At 44.6% G+C, this 20,991-nt stretch overlaps 1 protein-coding gene across 2 annotated transcripts in view; it reads left to right on the top strand.

Annotated features, from left to right (window-relative positions):
* The first annotated feature begins 1,028 nt into the window (after positions 1 to 1,028).
* Positions 1,029 to 20,991, top strand: part of EIF4E (eukaryotic translation initiation factor 4E) — a 43,877-nt gene continuing 23,914 nt past the window's right edge. The window contains exons 1-2 of one of the 2 annotated variants that reach the window (XM_056567044.1): positions 1,029 to 1,209; positions 20,599 to 20,705. In XM_056567044.1, coding sequence (XP_056423019.1) covers positions 1,192 to 1,209; positions 20,599 to 20,705 — 125 coding nt within the window. In that variant the 5' untranslated portion in view covers positions 1,029 to 1,191. Of the gene's footprint in view, positions 1,210 to 1,792; positions 1,844 to 20,598; positions 20,706 to 20,991 lie in introns of those variants that run through there. The other variant, XM_056567036.1, reaches the window with a different exon arrangement.

Consider the following 20,991-nt stretch of genomic DNA (forward strand, 5'->3'; position numbering starts at 1 on the left):
TAAATACATGTGAGGTCACATCACCGGAAAAACTATTCCTTTACCTTATCCTATTTAGGGTTGGCTCTTAAATATCTTATATCAGTGAAGCTCATCTACAGCTCCAAGTCTGACTGTCAGGCCATACGCCTGCCCTCACAACATTTATCTGTTCTATTATTACTTGTGTTTGGGATTTGTGCTTTAATATGGCCTAAATTCATTACTGTATAGCCCTATATATGTGTGACTTTCCCTTGACTCTGACAAACACAGACTCCCTTACTTTACTTCTCTGGACGCCTATCTGTTGTTTTGTAACATTTTAGCATTATCTATGTGGTACACCATATCTCTCTTTAACGTGATTACTGTTGTCTCCTCTTATCCCTGATGAGCCCCTGTGATATTAGGAGTGAAACGCGTTGGAAAGAGAGGTCTGCCACTTGTTATTGCCATTGTATCAATGTTGTAAATTCATCCTTCTCCCCATTTCCACACCTAGAAATTAGGAGTGTTCTATGTATTAGGACTTGTAGGTTTGGGCATCACCTGTACCCCATTTCCCTATCCCCAATTGTCATAAGTGTGTACCTCAATCACTATTATTTAAACACTATTTAAGTAAAAGTTAGGTTTTATCTCAGCCTAATTAACAGTATTTGTCAGCAAGCCGCCGATGGATAAGATTTAAAAGGGGCAGGAACCTAGTGTGATCAAACCCAAATATCCTTACGGAACTCTTTAGCGGATGCGCAATGGTTGATATGATGTGGAATCTGCTATTATTCTGCACGGAATTAAGCACTAATATTCCAAGTCCCATTCTGCTGGGGGAAAGGATATTCAGAGTGGAGTTTTCTCAGTGATGGGGCTATTCCAGCAGTCTGGAAAACACTCCGGCCAGGCTCATGGCACACAGTGGGCATTGCAGGGCACAGCACCTTCCCCAGGATCCCTCCTCTGTGCCCTTCACCAGCCCTCTTACGTCAACCTGCTCCCAGGACTTCCACTCTCCCACAGAACGCGGCTACTCGTACAGGCAGTGGGACTACAACTCCCGGCAGCCTGCAGCTGGGCGGAGCCACGCAGGCCCAGGAGGCGCCGGACGTCACGTGACCCGCCCCAAACCAACCGGGTTTGAATGTTTTTTTTTTCCTCGTCTCCTCTTCTTCCCTGCCAGCGGCTGCTGTGCAGTCACATCTATCTAAAATGGCGACCGTGGAACCGGTGAGTGGACCTGTGACCGGGAGAACGGGCACATAAAGCGCAGCGGGAAAGAGCCGGCAGATCCGGGGTGCGGATGGCTGGCGGAGGCGGGAGACGTAGCGCCCGCGGTGGTGTGTGGTCGCCGGGAGAAGAGAGCGGCAGTGTTACAGGAGGAGGAGCCCGGAGCAGCGTGTCTCCTCACGGAGTGGCAGGCGGCTATAGTACTGTGCCGTCACCTCCTCTCCTACGAGGCCTGCGGTGTGTCCTCGGCGTTCCGGCTGTGAGGTGGAGGGGTCGGGCCGGGGGCGCTGTTGTGTGCCCCGTACTGGCTGCGCGTGTCCACGAAAGAGGGCGCGAGTAGAGAGGGCCGCGTGGCGGGCGGGTGAGGGGACTCCGTGCGGGGCCGCTCTCCTCTACTCACTTCCTCCTCGTCAGCAGGCGGCAGCATGGTGTCTCCCGGCCTTATAGGGACTGGGGCCGCGTTCCATCAGGGACCGCTGTCACCCTGCCAGCTCCTTTCTCTTTCCTTTCACCATGTGCGCTGCCTCCTCCTCAGGAAGTGGCGCTGCCTTATCTTGTATTCCCGGCTTGACGCCGCCCGTGTGAACGTGCACAGCATATGGATGCGGCTGTGGTGGCTGACTCTGTGACTGGGGTTAGTCGCTTGCCTTGAGCATATACTAGTGTTGGCTGTGTATGGATGTGCGGTTGTAGCAAGCAGAGATCTTAAATTCATCTCAACTCATTTAGTAAGGGGTTGTCTAAGAAAACTGCTAATCTCTCCAAAAAATAGCGCCACACCTGTCTGGGGCACTACCACCTTGCTCCATTCACTTCAATGGAAATGAGCTGTAATACCACACCGGGCCTGAGGGCAGATGGGGCGTTATTTAGGGGAGAAAGCTGCCGTCTTCTAGTCCTGATTAACCAACCCCTTTAAACTTTTAGAACTTGAGTAAACTGCAGATTCCTTTGTTCTTATGTGTTCCCCCAACCTGTGGCTCTCCAACTACAATCCCATCATGCCTTTCACTCTGGAAATGACAGTTGTAGTTCTGCATCAGGTGATGCCCTGCAGGGTGGGTAACACTTACCTGCTGTCCCACTCATCTCTGGCAATGTCTATTTTGTTAGATGCCATCAATCACACAGCGCACTTACCAGTATCAGCCAGAAGTGTTAATTTTTATTGGGGAAGGTTTTTTTTTTTACACTTTTTGCTATTACAGGGGAATTATTATTTTTTTCAAATCAACTAGTGCCAGAAAGTATTTGTAAATTGCTCTTTAACCCCTTCATGGTCAAGTAAACCTCTATAAATCTTATTTTATTTTTGTCACGTTTTTCCTCCTCACAATCCAATTTATAGCTTTTTTTCCCCCGATGTCAAAGTGGTATTAGTGCTACCTTTTTTCTCAGATTTTTTTTCTTTTCGATAATGCCAATCTTGCACTTTTTTTTTTTTTTGCATTCTATGGTTTTAAATCAAAGGGGAAAAAAACTTGAATTAGAAAGTTTGTTTAATGCCATCTTCTGACCTCTAACTTTAGGGTTTATTTTTTGCACCATGAGATGTTGTTAACGGTATCACTTTTGCGTATGTGGCTTTTTAAACTTTTTTTTTTTTCTGGGAAGTGATGTGACCAAAAATCAGCAATTTTGGCATTTGGATTTAATTTTTTTGCTTTTAAGCCGTTCACCTGTGTTGTCATACCCCCCCGCCACCAAACCCATGAGGTACCTGTAGTACATGTATGTCATGGGTCGGGAAGGGGTTAAAAATCCCAAGCCTTCCTGGACAGGTTTGCTTTGGAGATTTGCTCCTGCTTTGGAGGTGACAGCAGAGAGCACTATGGTCAGACCGGAAAGCGCCTTCTAGCGCCTCTGCTCGCTTCCCTTCTATGATGTGCGCTTAGGTGGATATCCGTGAGGTCCTGTGGCTTATGCCAGACATCACTGATGTCACGGGTTGTCTGGCTTAGGGATATGGAAATCCTATCGCCCAACACCCAGGACATGTAGTGCCGGGCAGCTCACTATAGTATACTACGGACACTTTATGTGAGCTGCAGTGGCTGCCAGGCCTGACTTGTGACGTCCCTGACGTTGCGCAGTGTGCCGGCACGGCGCAGAAGGACGTCACCCATCAGTGCAGCCCTCCGACTCCCACCGAATGGGATAGACACAGGCCTGGTAAGCATGTTAAACTAAGTGTAACACTGCACTATGGGAGGGTGTTATTATATGTATCTCATTGGCCCAGGGGGGTCATAGGGGGGTATAATGGCCCAAGGGGATTAAGATGGAGGGGGGGGGGTGATAATGGCAAAAGGGATCAGAGTGAGGGGGAATAATGGCACAAGGGGATTTAGTATTGCATTAGAAAGGTAAGCACACGCCATTATGTAATTAAGTACTTTTATGACCTATAATGTCCCCCTCGCGCGTAAGTTCTGTGCAAGGGGTACCCGCGGACATGCTTTCACCCTTTAGGGGTACAGTTGCGAAAAAGGTTGAGAACCACTGGACTAAGGGACCTGTTAACCATATCTGGTGGTCTAGTGGGGTGAATCGCCCCATTCACCCAACAGCGCGATCATGGGGGCACTGTGGAAGTAGCCGCAGGGGCTTACCTCTCCATTCATGCCTGCCCCGTTTATCTGCATTTAATTGAGCCTGCCTTGAGCAGTCTCAACCAAATGAACACAGATCAGTGGAGTTCAATAGAACAGCATTGATCTGTATGAGGAATCTAATGATTCCTCCTAATAAAGTGTACGTAAAAATAAAAAGTTTAATAAGTTTAAAAAAATACCCATTAAACCCTTCCATATTAAAAGTTCATATCACCCCCTTTTCCCACTTTCCATATAAAAAATATGTACACCTAATAAAAACAAACATTTGGTATTGGCGCGTGCATAATTGTCCGAACTATTAAAAAGTTTTATATCCTGTACGGTCAATGGTGTGAACATTAAAGAAGAATACCAAATCACAGAATTGCATTTATGTTTATAACATAAGAAAAAAATGAAGTAAAAAGTGTTCAAAAAGTCCAGTCAATACTAAAATGGTACCGATACATACAGCAGATTATGGCCCAAATAATTAAACATCATACAGCCCAGTATGCGGAAAAATAAAAATGTTATAGGGGTCAGGGATTATTTTTTAATTAAAGATAAAAAAACATTAATATTTGGTATTCGTGTAATCAGGCTGACTTAAAGTATTAAAATATGTAAGTTTTACCACAAGGCTAATGGCTAAAACAAAGAAAGGTGTCATTACAAAGTACAATTGGTCCTGCAAAAAAATAAAACAAGCCCTAATATGGGTCTGTAGATGGAAAAATGAAAAACGAAAGCGCAGAAACTATTAAAGACCTTATTTACATACTATTTTGTTCGAGATTATTTTGTCTACCAGGACAAGTGGATTTTTATGATGGACAAGTAGTTTGTGTTCTGTTTTAGTCCATTGGACAAGTAGTGTTTTTTTTTTAATTTTTTTTTTTATATATTTTTTTTTTTCTCCCATATTAACTGGTGCCAGAAAGTTAAACAGATTTGTAAATATCTTCCAGTACAAAATCGTAATCCTACCAGTACTTATCAGCTGCTGTATGCTACAGAGGAAGTTCTTTTCTTTTTGATTTTCTTTTCTGTATGACCACAGTGCTCTCTGCCGACACCTATGGGGATTTGTTCCTACTCTGGACAGTTTCTGACATGAGCAGAGGTGTCAGCAGAGAGCACTGTGGTAAGACAGAAAAGAAATTAAAAAATAACTTATTGTGGAGCATACAGCAGCAAAGTACTGGAAGGTTTAAGATTTTTTATGGAAGTAATTTACAAATCTGTTTAACTTTCTGAAGCCAGTTGATATGAAAAAAAGTTTTCCATGGGAGTGCCCCATTAAACGAGATATCCGGTACGGACTATTCCATCCTGCCCAGGCTGCAAAAAAAGAGAAAAAAAACTTTCACTTACCTTCCTATGTTCCCTCGGAGCTCCGCAACAGCTGATCTCTCGGCCGGGCTGTCTACTTCCTACTTCCCTTAGCCCGGGACATCACACAGCGCTTATCTGCGGCCGGTGATTGGCTGAAGCGCCGTGTGACGTTCCAGGCTAAGGAAAGTAGGAAGTAGACAGCCTGGCCGACAGATCAGCTGTTGCGGAGCTCTGAGGGAACGTAGGAGGGTAAGTGAAAGTTTTTCTCTTTTCTTGCAGCCTGGGCAGGATGGAATAGTAATAGTCTGTACTGGACATCTCCTTTAAGTCCCAGATGGCAAGGACGTACATGTACACCCTCTGTCTAGGGGTTAAGGAGGCACTGCCTTCCATCAGATTGTCATGGCAGGCAATGGTCTAATGAAGTCCCGCAGGTCTATCATGATAGTACTTCTACTGCACTCGGATATAGGAAAGGTAATAACAAGGTGAAATCACACAATTTTCATTTGAACATCATGACAGCACTACCATGAGATTGTCCAAGGCCTCTAAGGCCTCTTTCACACTATAAATTCATTTTAAAGTCCCATTTATAGTCTGAGATTTTTACATTACCAGTTTTAACCCATCATAGCCCATTATTAATAATGGACGTTATTTTGTGACAAGGAGAAAAAACTGCTATTGTTTTGGACTTGGGCTCTGATTCTGATGAAGATTTAAATTCTGGTCTGTCTTACTCTGAAGAAGAGGGTGAAATTCTAGACACTCCTCGTAAAGATGGATGATAAAAAATATTATTTTTCTTCTGAAGATATACATATCTTACGGCCATAAATGTTGGCACTCCTGAAATTTTTCAAGAAAATGAAGTATTTCTCACAGAAAAGGATTGCAGTAACACGTTTTGCTGTACACATGTTTATTCCCTTTGTGTGTATTGGAAATAGGGGTGTGAATCGCCAAGAATTTGGCGATACTATTCGAATCGCGATACCAGTGTGGCGATTCGATATATCGAGATACCGTCTGGGTGACGATACATTGCGATATATCCCGATACATCGCCCACCAGGGAGCATTCACAGATCCCTATAGACGCCGCTGTCAGCTTTGACAGCGGCGATCTAGTAGTCAAACGCGCACTTTTCTAATTTTATCCCGTCCGGGCTGCAAAATAAAAGAAAACGCACTTCCTCTTACCTGCCAACGATCCCCCGGAGCTCCGGTACAGATTTTCGGTCCCCGGCTGTATTCTTACTTCCTGTTAGGCTGAAGCTCTGTGTGACGTGCCGGGCTATCACCAGCAGAGGCGGGACAGCACTGCAGCCAGTGATGGGCTGAAGCTCCGTGTTACGTGCTGGGCTTCCAGGAAGTAAGAAGAATACAGCCCGGGGACCGAACACCTGTACCGAAGCTCCGGGGGCTCGTTGGCAGGTAAGAGAAAGTGTGTGTTCTTTTATTTTGTAGCCCGGACTGGATAAAAGGAAAAAAGTGCGCGCTGCACTACTCTTTTTTTTATAGCCAGCCGCGGCGATCGCTGCATGCTGGCTATTAGCGGCGGCCCCCTTCTACTGAGAATAGCCGGGGGCTGCAGAGTATGGAGCGGGCACGAGTCTGGAGCCCGCTCCATACACAATGCAGAGCACCGCATGCTGGATACTAGCGGCGGTGATGCATCAGCGGCCCCCGCCTACTGAAATCAGCCGGGGGTCGCAGAGTACGGAGTGGGCACGAGTCGGAGCCCGCTCCGTACACCCAGAGCGCTGCCGCCTCAGCTCCGGCCTGCCCGGCTCCACAAATGTGGAACTTGTATCTCCTGATGCCCGGGACATGCTGTTCCGGGCGTCAGGAGATACAAATTCCAAATCCCTAAAAGAATCGATTCAAAAATATTTTGAATCGATTCAGTATCGCCAAATGAAAAAATCACGATAATCTATTTTTCTTACATCCCTAATTGGAAATAAACCAAAAAAGGAGGAAAACAAGCAAATTGGACGTAATGTCACACCAAACTCCAAAAATGGGCTGGACAAAATGATTGCCACCCTTTCAAAATTGTGAAAAATTAGATTGTTTCAAGCATGTGTTGCTCCTTTAAACTCACCTTGGGCAAGTAACAGGTGTGGGCAATATAAAAATCACACCTGAAATCAGATAAAAAGGAGAGAAGTTCACTTAGTCTTTGCATTGTGCGTCTGTGTGTGTGTGTGTGTGCGCGCCACACTAAGCATGGACAACAAAAGGAGAAGAGAACTGTCTGAGGACTTGAGAACGAAAATTGTGTGGAAATATAGACAATCTCAAGGTTACAAGTCCATCTCCAGAGATCTAGATTTGCCTTTGTCCACAGTGCGCAACATTATCAAGAAGTTTGCAATCCATGGCACTGTAGCTAATCTGACTGGGCGTGGACAGAAGAGAAAAATTGATGAAAAGTGTAAATGCAGGATAGTCCTGATGGTGGATAAGCAGCCCCAATCAAGTTCCAAAGATATTCAAGCTGTCCTGCAGGCTCAGGGAATATCAGTGTCAGAATGAAATGCTATGGCAGTAGACCCAGGAGGACCCCACTGCTGACACAGAGACATAAAAAAGCAAGACTACATTTTGCCAAAATGAACTTGAGTAAGCCAAAATCCTTCTGGGAAAATGTCTTGTGGACAGATGAGGCCAAGATAAAGCTTCTTGGTAAAGCACATCATTCTACTGTTGTTCCCGAAAACAGAATGAGGCCTACAAAGAAAAGAACACAGTACCTACAGTGAAATATGGTGGAGGTTCAATGATGTTTTGGGGTTGTTTTTCTGCCTCTGGCACTGGGTGCCTTGAATGTGTGCAAGACATCATGAAATCTGAGGATTTCCAATGGATTTTGGGTCGCACTGTACAGCCCAGTGTCAGAAAGCTGAATTTGCGTCTGAGATCTTGGGTCTTCCAGCAGGACAATGACCCCAAACATATGTCAAAAAGCACCCAGAAATGGATGGCAACAAAGCGCTGGAGAGTTCTGAAGTGGCAGCAATGAGCCCAACTCTAAATCCCATTGAACTCCTGTGGAGAGATCTTAAAATTGCTGTTGGGAAAAGGCGCCTTCCAATAAGAGAGACCTGGAGCAGTTTGCAAAGGAAGAGTGGTCCAACATTCCGGCTGAGAGGTGTAAGAAGCTTATTGATGGTTATAGGAAGCGACTGATTTTAGTTTTTTTTTTTTTTTTTCCCAAAGTGTGTGCAACCAAATATTAAGTTAAGGGTGCCAATAATTTTGTCCAGCCCATTTTTGGAGTTTGGTGTGACATTATGACCAGTTTTTGCTTTTTTCCTCCCTTTTTTGGTTTAGTTCCAATACACACAAAGGGAATAAACATGTATACAGCAAAACATGTGTTACTGCAATCCTTTTCTGTGAGAAATACTTAATTTACTTGAAAAATTTCAGGGGTGCCAACATCTACGGCCATAACTGTGTATAATTGATATTTCAGAACCTACGTCCGGTCAGGACAGAATGTTTGCTGGTCTAAAGCTCAAAAAAGAAGAAAAAAAAGCTTTTTTTCAGTTTGTTATACAATTAACTTTTTTTTATTACAGATGAGTGGCAGGTTCCTAAAGAATTTCGCAACCTTTTCCCCTTTGACCCCAATGAAGTAAATATGTGGAGTGAGCCTCCAAAAATGGATGTGCGGCTTCCTAAAGTTGTTAAAACTACTACGCTTCCATTTGAGGATGCGGCTCAGCTCAGACACCTTAGACCGCAAAATGGATGGTCTTCTAAAAAGATCCTGGGAAGCCTCATTGGCTTTAAATGTCTATTCATTTGGTTAGAGGAGTTAGAGAGCTCCACAAAACATCTAGGGAAAGTATTTCATCCATTTAAATATTGAAATAGCCACAGCCTTCTTGGTGGATGCATCAGCTGAATCGGTTAGATTTGCAGCAAAATAATTGTGCTAGAAGGGCCCTATGGGTTAAAAACTGGCAAGGTGACGCTACCATCCACTTTCAGGGTAATCTTGTGTTCGGCTCGGTCCTTGAAAAAATTCTGGAACAGGCGGCTGACAGGAAGAAAGATTTCCCTATCCAGAAAAACATTTTCGTTTCTTTAGGGTCTATTCACACGTACAGTATTCTGTGCAGATTTGATGAGCTGGATTTCAAGCTGTGTTCAGTTTACATTGAAATCTGCAGCAGAAAATCCTGCGCATCAAATCTGCGCAGAATACTGTACGTGTGACTAGACCCTTAGGGTACATTCACACATACAGGATCCAGCACAGATTTGATGCGCAGCATTTGTAACTGGCAATTAGCTGTGCTCAGTCATTTAGTTTACATTGAAATCTGCAGCAGAAAATCCTGTTCATCAAATCCTGCGCATCAAATCTGCGTATGTGTGAACAAAGAATAGAATTGAATAATATAATATAATAAGAACAAAGAATATAATTGAAAAGGTAAAGGAGGTCGCTGGAGCTATCCCAAAGGAGAAAAAAGCAGAGACTTTTTTCCCAATTCCGAAAACAGTCTTGTGGGAGGAAAGCTGTCTCTATTCAGTCACCAGTGGTCCCTAATCACAAAATGTCTCTTCATTCTAAATTTGATATCTCGGGGATACAGAATAGAGTATCAGCCTTCCTCCTCCAAGATTTTGTTTTACAAATCTCAGATCAGACACCTTTAAACAAACGTCTCTTTTCAGGCATAAAGGATCTTTTGTCTCTAGGAGCTGTCATTTAGGTCCCCATCTTGGAACAGGGTCTGGGTCACTACTTCCATCTCTTTTTAGTGCCCTAGCCAAACGGCACCTTCAGAACTATTATAAATCTAAAGTTTATTTCTTACAAAAGGTTGAAGATGGAGACCCTGAAGACAGCTATACCTCTGATACAAAGAGACTCCTGGATGTGTACCATCGATCTAAAAAATGCCTACTTTCACCTACCAATTCATCCCTCTCACCAAAAGTATCTCAGGTTTGCAATTCAATACAATTACTCTACCCTTCATTCTCATTCAGGCCCTTCCTTTTGGAATATCCTCCACTCCGAGGATATTTACAAAAGTAATGGTAGAGGTGATTGCTCACCTGAGACAAAAACTAATTTGAATAATTCCTTACTTGGACGACTTACTGATTTGCCCAGTCAAAAGAAATGCTTCATCAGCAACTTCTTCTGACTGTCTTGTCTTCAAAACCTCGGCTGGATCATAAACTGGCAGAAGGAAGAAGAAATTTCTGGGCATGATTCTAAACTCTGAGAAACAGAAGACCTTTCTCCCAGAAGACATGATTTTCTTCCTCCAGCTGAAAATAAAAGATCTGATATGGAGATCTGATTGTTCCATTAGAACAGACATGTCAGTCCTGGGATCAATGACATCCTGTATACCAGCAGTACCTTGGGCCCAAAACCATTCGAGACCCCTTCAATCCCTAATCTTGAAAGTGTTGGACAGATCCCAACTGTCTCTAGAGAAGAAATTACAGATACCACATTAGGTAAAAGCCTTATTAGCATGGTGGCTGAAGAAAAAGAATCTCTATGGAAATTCATTGGATCATCTCTCCTGCTATTATGGTGACAACAGATGCAAGTCTATGGGGTTGGGGTGTTCATGTCGAGCACCTTTATCTTCAAGGTTCATGGTCCCAGAAAACCCAATGTCACTCCTTGAACTTTCGGGAATTGAAGTCAGTTTTAATGGCATGAAGAGCTTCAGAACATCTCTTAAAAAACAATCATGTGAAGCTATATTCTGACAATATAACCACAGTGGCCTTTCTCAACCATCAAGGGGGGGGGGGGGGGGCACAAGACCTTCTCCTCTAAGAGATCTTTCCTCAAATTCTTATATGGGCAGAGAAAAATGTTCTTTCCCTTACAGCCATACACCTGAGGGGTGTAGAAAATCGGGAAGCAGATTTCCTAAGCCGGAACCAAGTGGATCCTGGGAAATGGGAACTAAATTCCCAAGTCTTTCAGTCACTGGTAAGAGTTTAGGAATATCCGGAAATAGATCTTTGCCAGCAAGGAAAATGGCAAAGTCCAGAACTACTTCTCTCTTAGAGAGTAACCTCTTGCAGTAGATGCCCTTCAACAAGCTTGGGACTTCTCTCTTGCTTATGCTTTGCCTCTCATCCTGAAAGCACTCCTAAAGATTCAATTGGATGTCATCTTCATAGCCCCTTGGTGGCCCAAGAGAGGTTTGTTCAGTCTCCTAAATGTTCTCTCTGTAACAGATCCGATCCGGCTTCCTCAGGGGAAGAATCTTCTGACACGGACCCCTGTTATCAAGACCTAGAAACCCTACAGTTAACAGCATGGGTCTTGAAAGGCAGATCCTACTAAAGAAGGGACCTTCTAGTAAAGTGGTTAGTACACTGTTAAAAAGGTTCTACTTCTTCTATATATTTAAGATACTGCAAGAAATCTATTTCATGGTGTGGTCCTCCATCAAACAGATTTGCAGAGTGGCAGCATAGTCTTCTCCACATACCTTCTTCAACCATTATAAGTTGAATGTAACATCTTCCCAAGATCTTTCAGCCGGAAGGTGTTGCAAGCGGTGGTCCCTCCCTAAAGTCACCTGTTTATCTGGTATGTCTCATGGTGGTGCTGTCATAATTATGAAATGAAAAGTTGGAATTATTACTTACCGATAATTCGTTTTTCATGAGTTCATCATTACAGCACCCTTTAATTCCTGTCCTTCTATGTGGATAAGTATTATAGAGGTATTGTTTATGCTCTAGTTAATTTAAAATGGGGAGGGCCCTATTTAACCTCTCTGTTTCCTATTTGAGCTACAGGGGACAATCTCTCATGGTAGTGCTGTCATTATGAACTCATGAAAAACAAGTTATCGGTAAGTAAGAACTCCAACTTTTCCTTGACTTGCCTACAAGGGGAGGGGGGGGGGGGGACGGCTGGCCTGCTGCCTACAAGGGGGGTTGGGCGGCCGGCCTGCTGCCTACAAGGGGTCTGCAGTCTATGGGGTGGCTGCTACTAATGTTTGCAACTATCTACTATTAAAGGCAATCTTGCAGCAGAGTCACCTGCAATTTATATGTAGATAGTGCAGGTGACCTGGTTTCTACCGCTGCTCACCATGTGATCATCAGTGCAATCTCTCCAGAGACATCGGTCTTGCCGCCAATGCAAATTCCCTGTTCTGCCCAATGGAGAAAAGAGAAATCTTTGCTCATACTACAGCAGCCGCCTCCATTGCACACAACAAGAAGGCCATGTATCAGCTTGGTCTGTCAAAAATCGGATCCCCTGAGAATATGACCAGATCGTAGTCACTAGCTGACTATGATCGGGTCCGCATCCCTGCAATAGTTAAGGGCTCCGTATCTGTCCGTACCTATCCAATTTCAGGCTATCTGAGCTTCCGAAATTGTATCTCTGCATCGGAAGGTCAGATCCTAGTGTGAATGCAGCATGTTATGTTTTTTTTATCTGGTTCACCTGCACTATAACCCTGTGTATTGGATTTAGTTTGGGTGAACCTGCTGTCAGTTTCCTTTTAAAGTATGTTCACACTGCAGAATCTCTGCTCACGGAATTCCGCGAGCAGAGATTTCGTCAGGCGGCAGCTGCCGAAAATACTTTGGCGGTAACACTGCGGGGCACTGCGCCGTCACCATTGACGGCTATGCAGTATTCACGGAATTCCGTGCAAAGAATGAACGTTTCCCCACATGTCCCTTTAGATGGCACCGTCAGCTTTGACCAGTGATCTAAAGGGTTAATAGCCAGCCACGGCGATAGCGGCTGCCCCCAGCTACTGAAAACAGCTGGGGGCTGCAGAGTATGGAGCGGGAGTCCGGAGCCCATTCCACACACCCCTCTGAGCGCCGCCGCGTTTGTCGGGGGCTTTCAGGTCTGGCCTTGCTTGCCCGAAGCAGCCTTAAAAATTCACCTGCCCGGAACTGCATGTCCCAGGCATCGGACGATACGAATTCCACATCCCTGCATGGTATTCCTACGGAAATAAAACTTCCATGCCATACCAGTTTTCAGTGTGTCAGTGAATACTGTATGTAAATGTTCTGTATACAGTTTTCATATCATGGCTATACACTGATTAACCATTAAAATACCTCTATTGTGCTGCTCTGACCCTTTGAGGCATTCTACTTCTCAAGACCTCTGAAGGGGTGAAGTGATATCTGACCACATCTGTCTCTGAAGTGGGACCTCCATGAGTTGGACTTGTCTTTCCAGCACTTCCCACAAATGCTCAATCAGATTGTGATCTATCAGTCAGATTTACAGTGTACCAGTTTGCAAAAACGTTTTATATTATGTAAATAATCTATGTATATTTGTCATATGCATTGGTTAAATAATTTGTATAATTTTGGGTTAAACAATGCTGTCCCTGAAGCTATTGCCTATACGTCTGTGTGGAAACAAAATAAAGGAAGTGAGGGCAGGACAAGTAGGGCTCTGTGCAGGCCCCTGGCTTGTCAATCATCCTGATGTGTGAGCCGGGAGTGCTTGTCTGCCCACAGAGCCACAGCAGCAGGGACAAGACAGGATTTTTCCCTAAAAACACACCCCTAACGCATCTTTAAGCCTTGGGTGCCTGTCACTCGGGTAACAGCTGTTATGGAGATGCGCTGATCTGTAAAAGCCTTTTAGGACGTTTAGTGTGGAAAAATGGAAACTCCGCTCTCGTTCCTCCAAAATGAGCCTTGCTATCTGTCTGAGACAGAAATCAGACACCTTTTTGGACAGATTGATAAATGTGGGCCAGTGTACTTCTCTGAAGTATGTCTACTGCCAGTCAACCCACCCTGCTTCATGAACCCAGACTGATATTCTTCACCCCTTTTTGTGTCTAATCTCATCATGTCTTTTCTGTCATGGGCTTCTTTTTTTTATTTTATTTTTTATGGATGCTTCTTTGGTATTTAAAGGGGTACTCAGACACTTTTCCCTTCTCCTGTTCCCTGGAGTACCCTTTTAACCCCTTCTTTGACCCCATTTGCCTTAGCTCCTGTGTGAGCATCATTTGAACGCATTTGTTACTTATTGTTAATAATCTTTTATGGTTATGTAAATTAAACTTGAGTGAAAATGAGTTAAAAATGTTAAGGAACATCCCTTTAACCCCTTCTTACATGTACAGCAAATGTCAGGTCAGGAAATATGGTGTGTGCCCAGGAGCAGGGTCTGCTGCTAACATCAGTTCCCACCAGCCATTCAGTTATCATGAGGCCTAGTGAATGTATTACGCTCTGCCAGGGTGTAATAGAAGATATAAAAAATGACAGTACACTGCAAACCAAAATTAAAATATTTTAAATATTTTTATTCCTTCAGGAAATCCTGTTAATTTTAAATTTAAAAAATAAACTAACCAGCTATTTCAGGTTGCAGAAATGTCCAAAATGTAAAATATTATATGCAATCGAACATTTACCCTGCACTGTGAATGAGATTAAACAACAAAAACTAGTGCTGGAATTTCTGTATTTTGGTTGTCATCTCCCAAAAGACATTAAAATAGCGATCAAATAGTCCTATCTACCCCTAAAATGCTACCATAAGAATCCACAGCTCTGCAGATTTTTAGAAGTTGTCAACAGCCATCGATATAAGCTGTGTGACTAAGGGGGTAGGAATATGGCAAGTATGTCAACTTCAGATAACCGTATTTATCGGGGTATACCACGCACCGGCCTATAACACGCACCCTCATTTTACCAAGGATATTTGGGTAAAAAAAGTTTTTTACCCAAATATCCATGGTAAAATGAGGGTGCGTGTGTGCACGTGTATACCCCGATACACCCCCAGGAAAGCCAGGGGGAGAGAGGCCGTCGCTGCCCGCTTCTCTCCCCCTGCCTTTCCTGGGGTCTAGAGCGCTGCTGTCGGCCCTTTTCACCCCCTGGTTATCGGCGCCGCTGCCCGTTCTGTCCCCCTGACTGTCGGTGCCGGCACCGATAGCCAGGGGGAGAGAAGCGGCTGCCCCGTTGCCTCCCCCCATCCCCGGTGGCATAATTACCTGAGTCGGGTCCGCGCTGCTCCAGGCCTCCGTCCCCAGCGTCGTTGCTATGCACGGCGCGGCGCTCTGACGTCATGCGCCGCGTCATGCGCCGCTCTGACGTCATGCGCCGATAACCAGGGGGTGAAAAGGGCCGACAGCAGCGCTCTAGACCCCAGGAAAGGCAGGGGGAGAGAAGCGGGCAGCGACGGCCTCTCTCCCCCTGCCTTTCCTGGGGGTGTATCGGCGTATAACACGCACACAGACTTTAGGCTAAAAATTTTAGCCTAAAAAGTGCGTGTTATACGCCGATAAATACGGTAGTTATTTTGTCCAGCCCCTTAACATGTTGTTTCTACTGCATGAAAAATCCCCAAAATGTTTTGCTTATTTGCAACCAAATCCATGTGCAGCCCTAGACTAAAATTCCTGGGAAACCCTTTTAGCATATCATATACAGTGGTCCCTCTATCTGTGCAATCTAAAGTTTAAGACAGTGGTCTTCAACCTGCGGACCTCTAGATGTTGCAAAACTACAACACCCAGCATGCCCGGACAGCCAACGGCTGTCCGGGCATGCTGGAAGTTGTAGTTTTGCAACATCTGGAGGTCCGCAGGTTGAAGACCACTGGTATTGGAGGTTATACTCGCGTGTCCCCGCCGCTCCGGACAGTCACCTCTACCCTGGATGTCGCTTTCCATCGCTGTCGCCGCGTCCCAGGGGTGTCCCCGACGCTCCGGCAAGGTCTCTGCTTCCCCGGCATCCTCGCTCTCCCTCAGCGCCATCACGTCGCTACGCACGCTGCTACTATTGGATGACGGGACGGCGTGCGCAGCGACATGATGATGACGACGATGGAGAGCGCCGGCGATGCAGGGGATCCCGAAGAGGACACGCCGGAGCCCCAAGGACAGGTAAGTGATAGTCACCGGACCACACGGGGCACCTTAAACTGCTATCTGGTGGCAACTGAAGCAGTCTGCGCTGCCGGATAGCTGTTTATGCGATGGCCCCGACATACAAAAGCATCGTATGTTGATTCTGCCTTCAACATGCGATGGCCTCTGAGAGGCCATCGTATGTTGAAATTATCATATGTCTGGGCCATCGTAGGTCGGGGGGGTCACTGTACTATTAAGGATAGGGTTGTAACAGGCAGAATGGGGGGTATTTATCAGTTCTCGTTGTGGAAAGCTATTTGTGTAGATAGGTTGTATTGTGTTTTTTTTTTTTTTTTTTTTTTTTTTTTTTTTTTTTTTTTTTTTTGGCACAAAAGTTTTCTTACATGACATAAGTAACTGACTTATAACTTTTTGGTGTCGGCACAGCCAGTTTTCTGTCTGGTCCCGGCTTACGTGGATTTGCGACCTTTAAAAGCCATATGCTCTACATGTTTGCGCCCCTTCAAAAAGTTCCTCATAATAAATTAGTGAGTGCTGAACTTTTTTAAATGGTCAACTCTCATAGAATACTTTGCTTTCTAGTCTATTACGATTGCCGCACAACTTGAGCGCAAAAAGTCACTGTTCAAAACTTGTGTAAAATATAGACACAGCCATCCAAAGAGCTTGATAAAGTTCCCCCATTATGTTGTGGATTTGGAGCAGGGTTCACATCTCTACATTAAAAGGGGTAAAAATCTTCCATAGAAAGTGCATTAAATCTGCACCATAGGACAGTTTGACTGTGAAAACATTCTGCAGACTGGTACTGTGATCCACTGTGGATTTCAATGTGCACATCATGTGATAAATGTACGTTTCTGCTCCATGTGCCTTTACACTTATTTTTGGTAGGGAATGTGTTCTGGTTAAGTAAGATGTAGGTATCCTAAGCCAGAGACCTAAAGTGTGTGGGCTCTCCACTACATCAGGATAGATCTTTAGAATTACTGTCATACACTCCGTAGTATCCATCTGGTGGCTCTGGTTTCAATGTATTTAAGCTGGCCTGCTCCGCTTCAGTTTAGTTATCAGTCCTGTTAGTACTGTTAGCTGGTAGAGGCCATTCTAGATGTTTTCAGAAGTGCTGTAGGTAAAAGCATTGTGTGGAAACTGTAAAGTCTGCAATTTTAGATGCTGCCAGGCAGATCATTTTTATGGTATTGTAAAGTAAATTACGGCCTTGTGTAGGGTTTTGCTTATGTGCTGTTGGAGCATCCTCTGCATTGTTTAAAAAAAAAAATTGCACGTCACATGGGGTCTAACTTTCTAAGCTGCAACCAGCTCACACTGCCATTAGAATTAATAGGCTTGTTTTGTATTATGTCATTCAGTTGCTTTTGTGGGGGTTTTTTTTTCTGAAAGTAACCTTGGTCTAGTTGAAGCAGGCAGACAAAAACTCTTGGAATCTTTGTGCAGTATTTCTTTGCCAAGTATGCTGTATATAAGTTATACCAGCTGTGTGTTTTGTCTGTCTCATGGCATGTACCCTAAGCAATTGGGGATACTTGCTACATGTCTAGGGGTGAGTTGTGCCCTGTGGTCAGGCTTCTTCCTTACCTTGCTGTAGTTTCTCTTTTAATAGGTGAAGTATAAAGAGTCCACGGCACCCGGTAGTTCCAATGCAGGGGTACTCCAGTGCAAAACTTTATTTTATTTTATTTTTTTTACAACTTCTGGCACCAGTTAAATTCCTCAGAAGAATTCAGCAGCTAATAAATCATTTTCTTTTTGGAACACAGTGCTCTCTGCTGACATCTGGTCATTTTAGGAACTGTCCAGAGCAGCATATGTTTGCTATGGGGATTTTTTCCTACTCTGGACAGTTCCTAAAATGGACAGAGATGTCAGCAGAGAGCACTGTACTCGTGATTCAGCAGAGAGCTCTGTGTTCCAAAAAGAAAAGAATTTCCTCTGTAGTATTCAGCAGCTAATAAGTACTGGAAGGATTAAGATTTTTTAATAGAAGTAATTTACAAATCTGTTTAACTTTCTGGCACCAGTTGATTAAAAAAAAAATTTCCACTGGAGTACCCCTAAAATTTTTTTTATTGTAGCATGGAAATCACAGGCAAGCGGTGTGTGACGTGTTCCCAACAAGTGCTGGTTTCATGTCATGTGACGCATCATCAGGGTGTGGTGAGAGGGGACACGCAGCGTGTCTATATACTCATCCATTACCCATCATGCACAATGTACAAATCACAACAATAGTTAAAAACAATAGCAGTCAGAGTATCACATAATATCAAAAAAGGAAATATACAAGGAGGTATCAAGAGTATTATAAAAAAAAAAAAAAAATGATTACGATCAATCAAGCCCAGAATTCCCTTTGCGCCCGTCCAGATGATCCATACTACATCCGCCAGGAGGAGTCGGGTATGACTATCAATCCTGCTTTGTTTGTAAGATTTGCTGGAGCCCCAGGAATCGTAACCCTTTTGTTTCACCTTCATGAACTGTTTTAACATGGGAAATCAGTCTTGGACAGCCTTTGTCCGCTCTAATTGAGTACAAATGTTCCCAGAATCTGTGGAAAAGTGGGCGGATAGTTTTACCGGTGTAAAAATAAGTACACGGACATAGTATTGCGTAAACCACGTAGTCCGAACGGCAGGTGATAAAGTCCGAGACCACATGGTTTACGCAACCTAATTGTACAGAGCATGAGGTATCCATAAACATACATTATGAACAGTTTTTACACCTATGATTACCTTTTAGCCCCTTCTGAATCCAGTTTTCCCTCCGTGTCGCTAGTTGTCCCCTCACAAACTCATCCCGCAGATTTTTAGATCTGCGGAATAAAATTTAAAGGGGTTCACAGGTTATTTCAGACAGATCCCTGTCTGCTTGAATAATATGGCAATTCTTTCTAATCGTACTTTTAACAATGTCTGACATGGGGCTGTGTTCAAATGAAAAAATAGCTGGTCTATTCTGTACCTTAGTTGACTTCTTCCGTTTTCTAGTTTCTTTTTATTGTTTCTCTGATGCATAGGCGTTTGAGCTGGCTCTGCAAATAAGACAGTATTTTTTTATGACAGCAGTTTGATCCCCCAAAGTTTGGCAAAACCTGCATAAGGCTAGGTTCACACTACGTTTTGTACTTACGGTTCCCATATATACGGCTGGGAGGAGGGGGCGGGGCTTAATCGCAGCGCCCGCACTCAGCCGTATACGGAAACCGTATTTAATGTCTGAGCCGACCGGAGTGAACCGCAGCCTCCGGTCGGCTGCGTTTTCGGCCGTATGCGGTTTCCCGACCGCAGGCAAAAAGTGGTCGACCGCATTTTTGTCTACAGTCGGGAAACCGCATACGCCCGAAAATGCAGCCGACTGGAGGCTGCGGTTCACTCCGGTCGGCTCATAGACATTAAATACGGTTTCCGTATACGGCAGAGTGCGGGCGCCGCGATTAAGCCCCGACCCCCTCCTCCCAGTCGTATACGGGAACCGTAAGTACAAAACGTAGTGTGAACCTAGCCTTACATCCCTCTTATGTGTCATTTTCTTCAACGTTGACATGTTGAATTTGTACAGTCACAACACTGCAGGGGAGGTTCTCAGATACTTACAGAAGCAGAGCAGCAAAGAAAAGTTCAGTTGAGCAAGAATTGTGTTTTTAACTAGAGGTACCTGCTTGTAATTACGTTGGCTGCTGGAGAAATGTTAGGAAATGCTTCTGTATGTCATGACTCTCAACAACCACTTCCCATCAAATAAGTGCATGCTCTCATAATCTGCGACAGGGCTACCAGGATTGTGCTGTGAATGTAATAAGGGGGTTGTTGACTGAACGGTGTCCCACTTACTTGCATATTATACTGAAAGCCACTCCTGGGGGAGCGAACTAGTTTTGACGTATATCTGATTACATACTAAGTAGGGATCGGCCAATTATCGGTTTAGCCGATATTCACGATTTTGGACATTATCGGTATTGGCAATTACCTTGCCGATATTCTGATAATGCCCCGGCCAGGGACCACTGCCGCCGCTGCCCCATTGCCTCCCCCATCCCTGGTTTTATGATTACCTGTTCCCGGGGTCCGTGCTACTTCTGGCTGCTGCGCAAATGATGAGTGACGTCCTCAACGCGACGTCGCCGTCAGTGCGCACAGTGACGGCTCAGGACTCTGCCGGAGCCAGAAGTAGCGCAGGCCCCTCGAACAGGTATTTATAAATCCGGGGATGGGGGAGGCAATGGGGCAGCGGTGGTGTTTGGACTAGGGAGGACCCCAGGACAGGCAGGGGGAGAGAAGCGGGCTGCGGTCTCTGGCCCTGCAAAAGCCGCTGCAGTTCATTGATTTAAAGCGCCCGCTTTAAATCAGGTGGGTGGGTAAATAGCCGATAACTTATAGCTGAAAGTACCTTGAGGAGAGGTGATAAGTTGTTGGGAAACTCCTTTAAGGAGCCATGCCCCTGTATCACAAGAATTGCTGGCTTTCTTCTACCGCCATTGATGGTGATAAAACTGTGGATTTTTTTTAAATTCTTTTTAGGAAACTGTCAGTACCCAAGAAGAAGAAAAAACAACAACAACCACAACAGAGACTAGTCAGGAGATTGTAAACCCTGAGCACTACATTAAACATCCACTACAGAACAGGTAAGGAGTTTAAGTAGCGATTTAGTAGCTCTTTCTGTGTGTTTGTCCTAGGTGTGCAGCATGTGGTATCTAACAGCATGCATGCTACTGCCACTAACGCCCGTCATATCTAAGGGCCCATTTACACTACAGAACTTCCAGCGCACTGTTCCTGCATAATGTCAGAGCCCAGATACACAGCTGTAATATAGGAGGACAAGGTACAGGTGTTAGGACCACATGCACCTCCACTCCCTTTACTTTTTGTCTGGCCTCTAAGGTAATGTAGGAGCAGAATGCCACAGAC

Source organism: Hyla sarda, chromosome 1 (assembly GCF_029499605.1).
Source record: "Hyla sarda isolate aHylSar1 chromosome 1, aHylSar1.hap1, whole genome shotgun sequence".
Classification (NCBI taxonomy): domain Eukaryota; kingdom Metazoa; phylum Chordata; class Amphibia; order Anura; family Hylidae; genus Hyla; species Hyla sarda.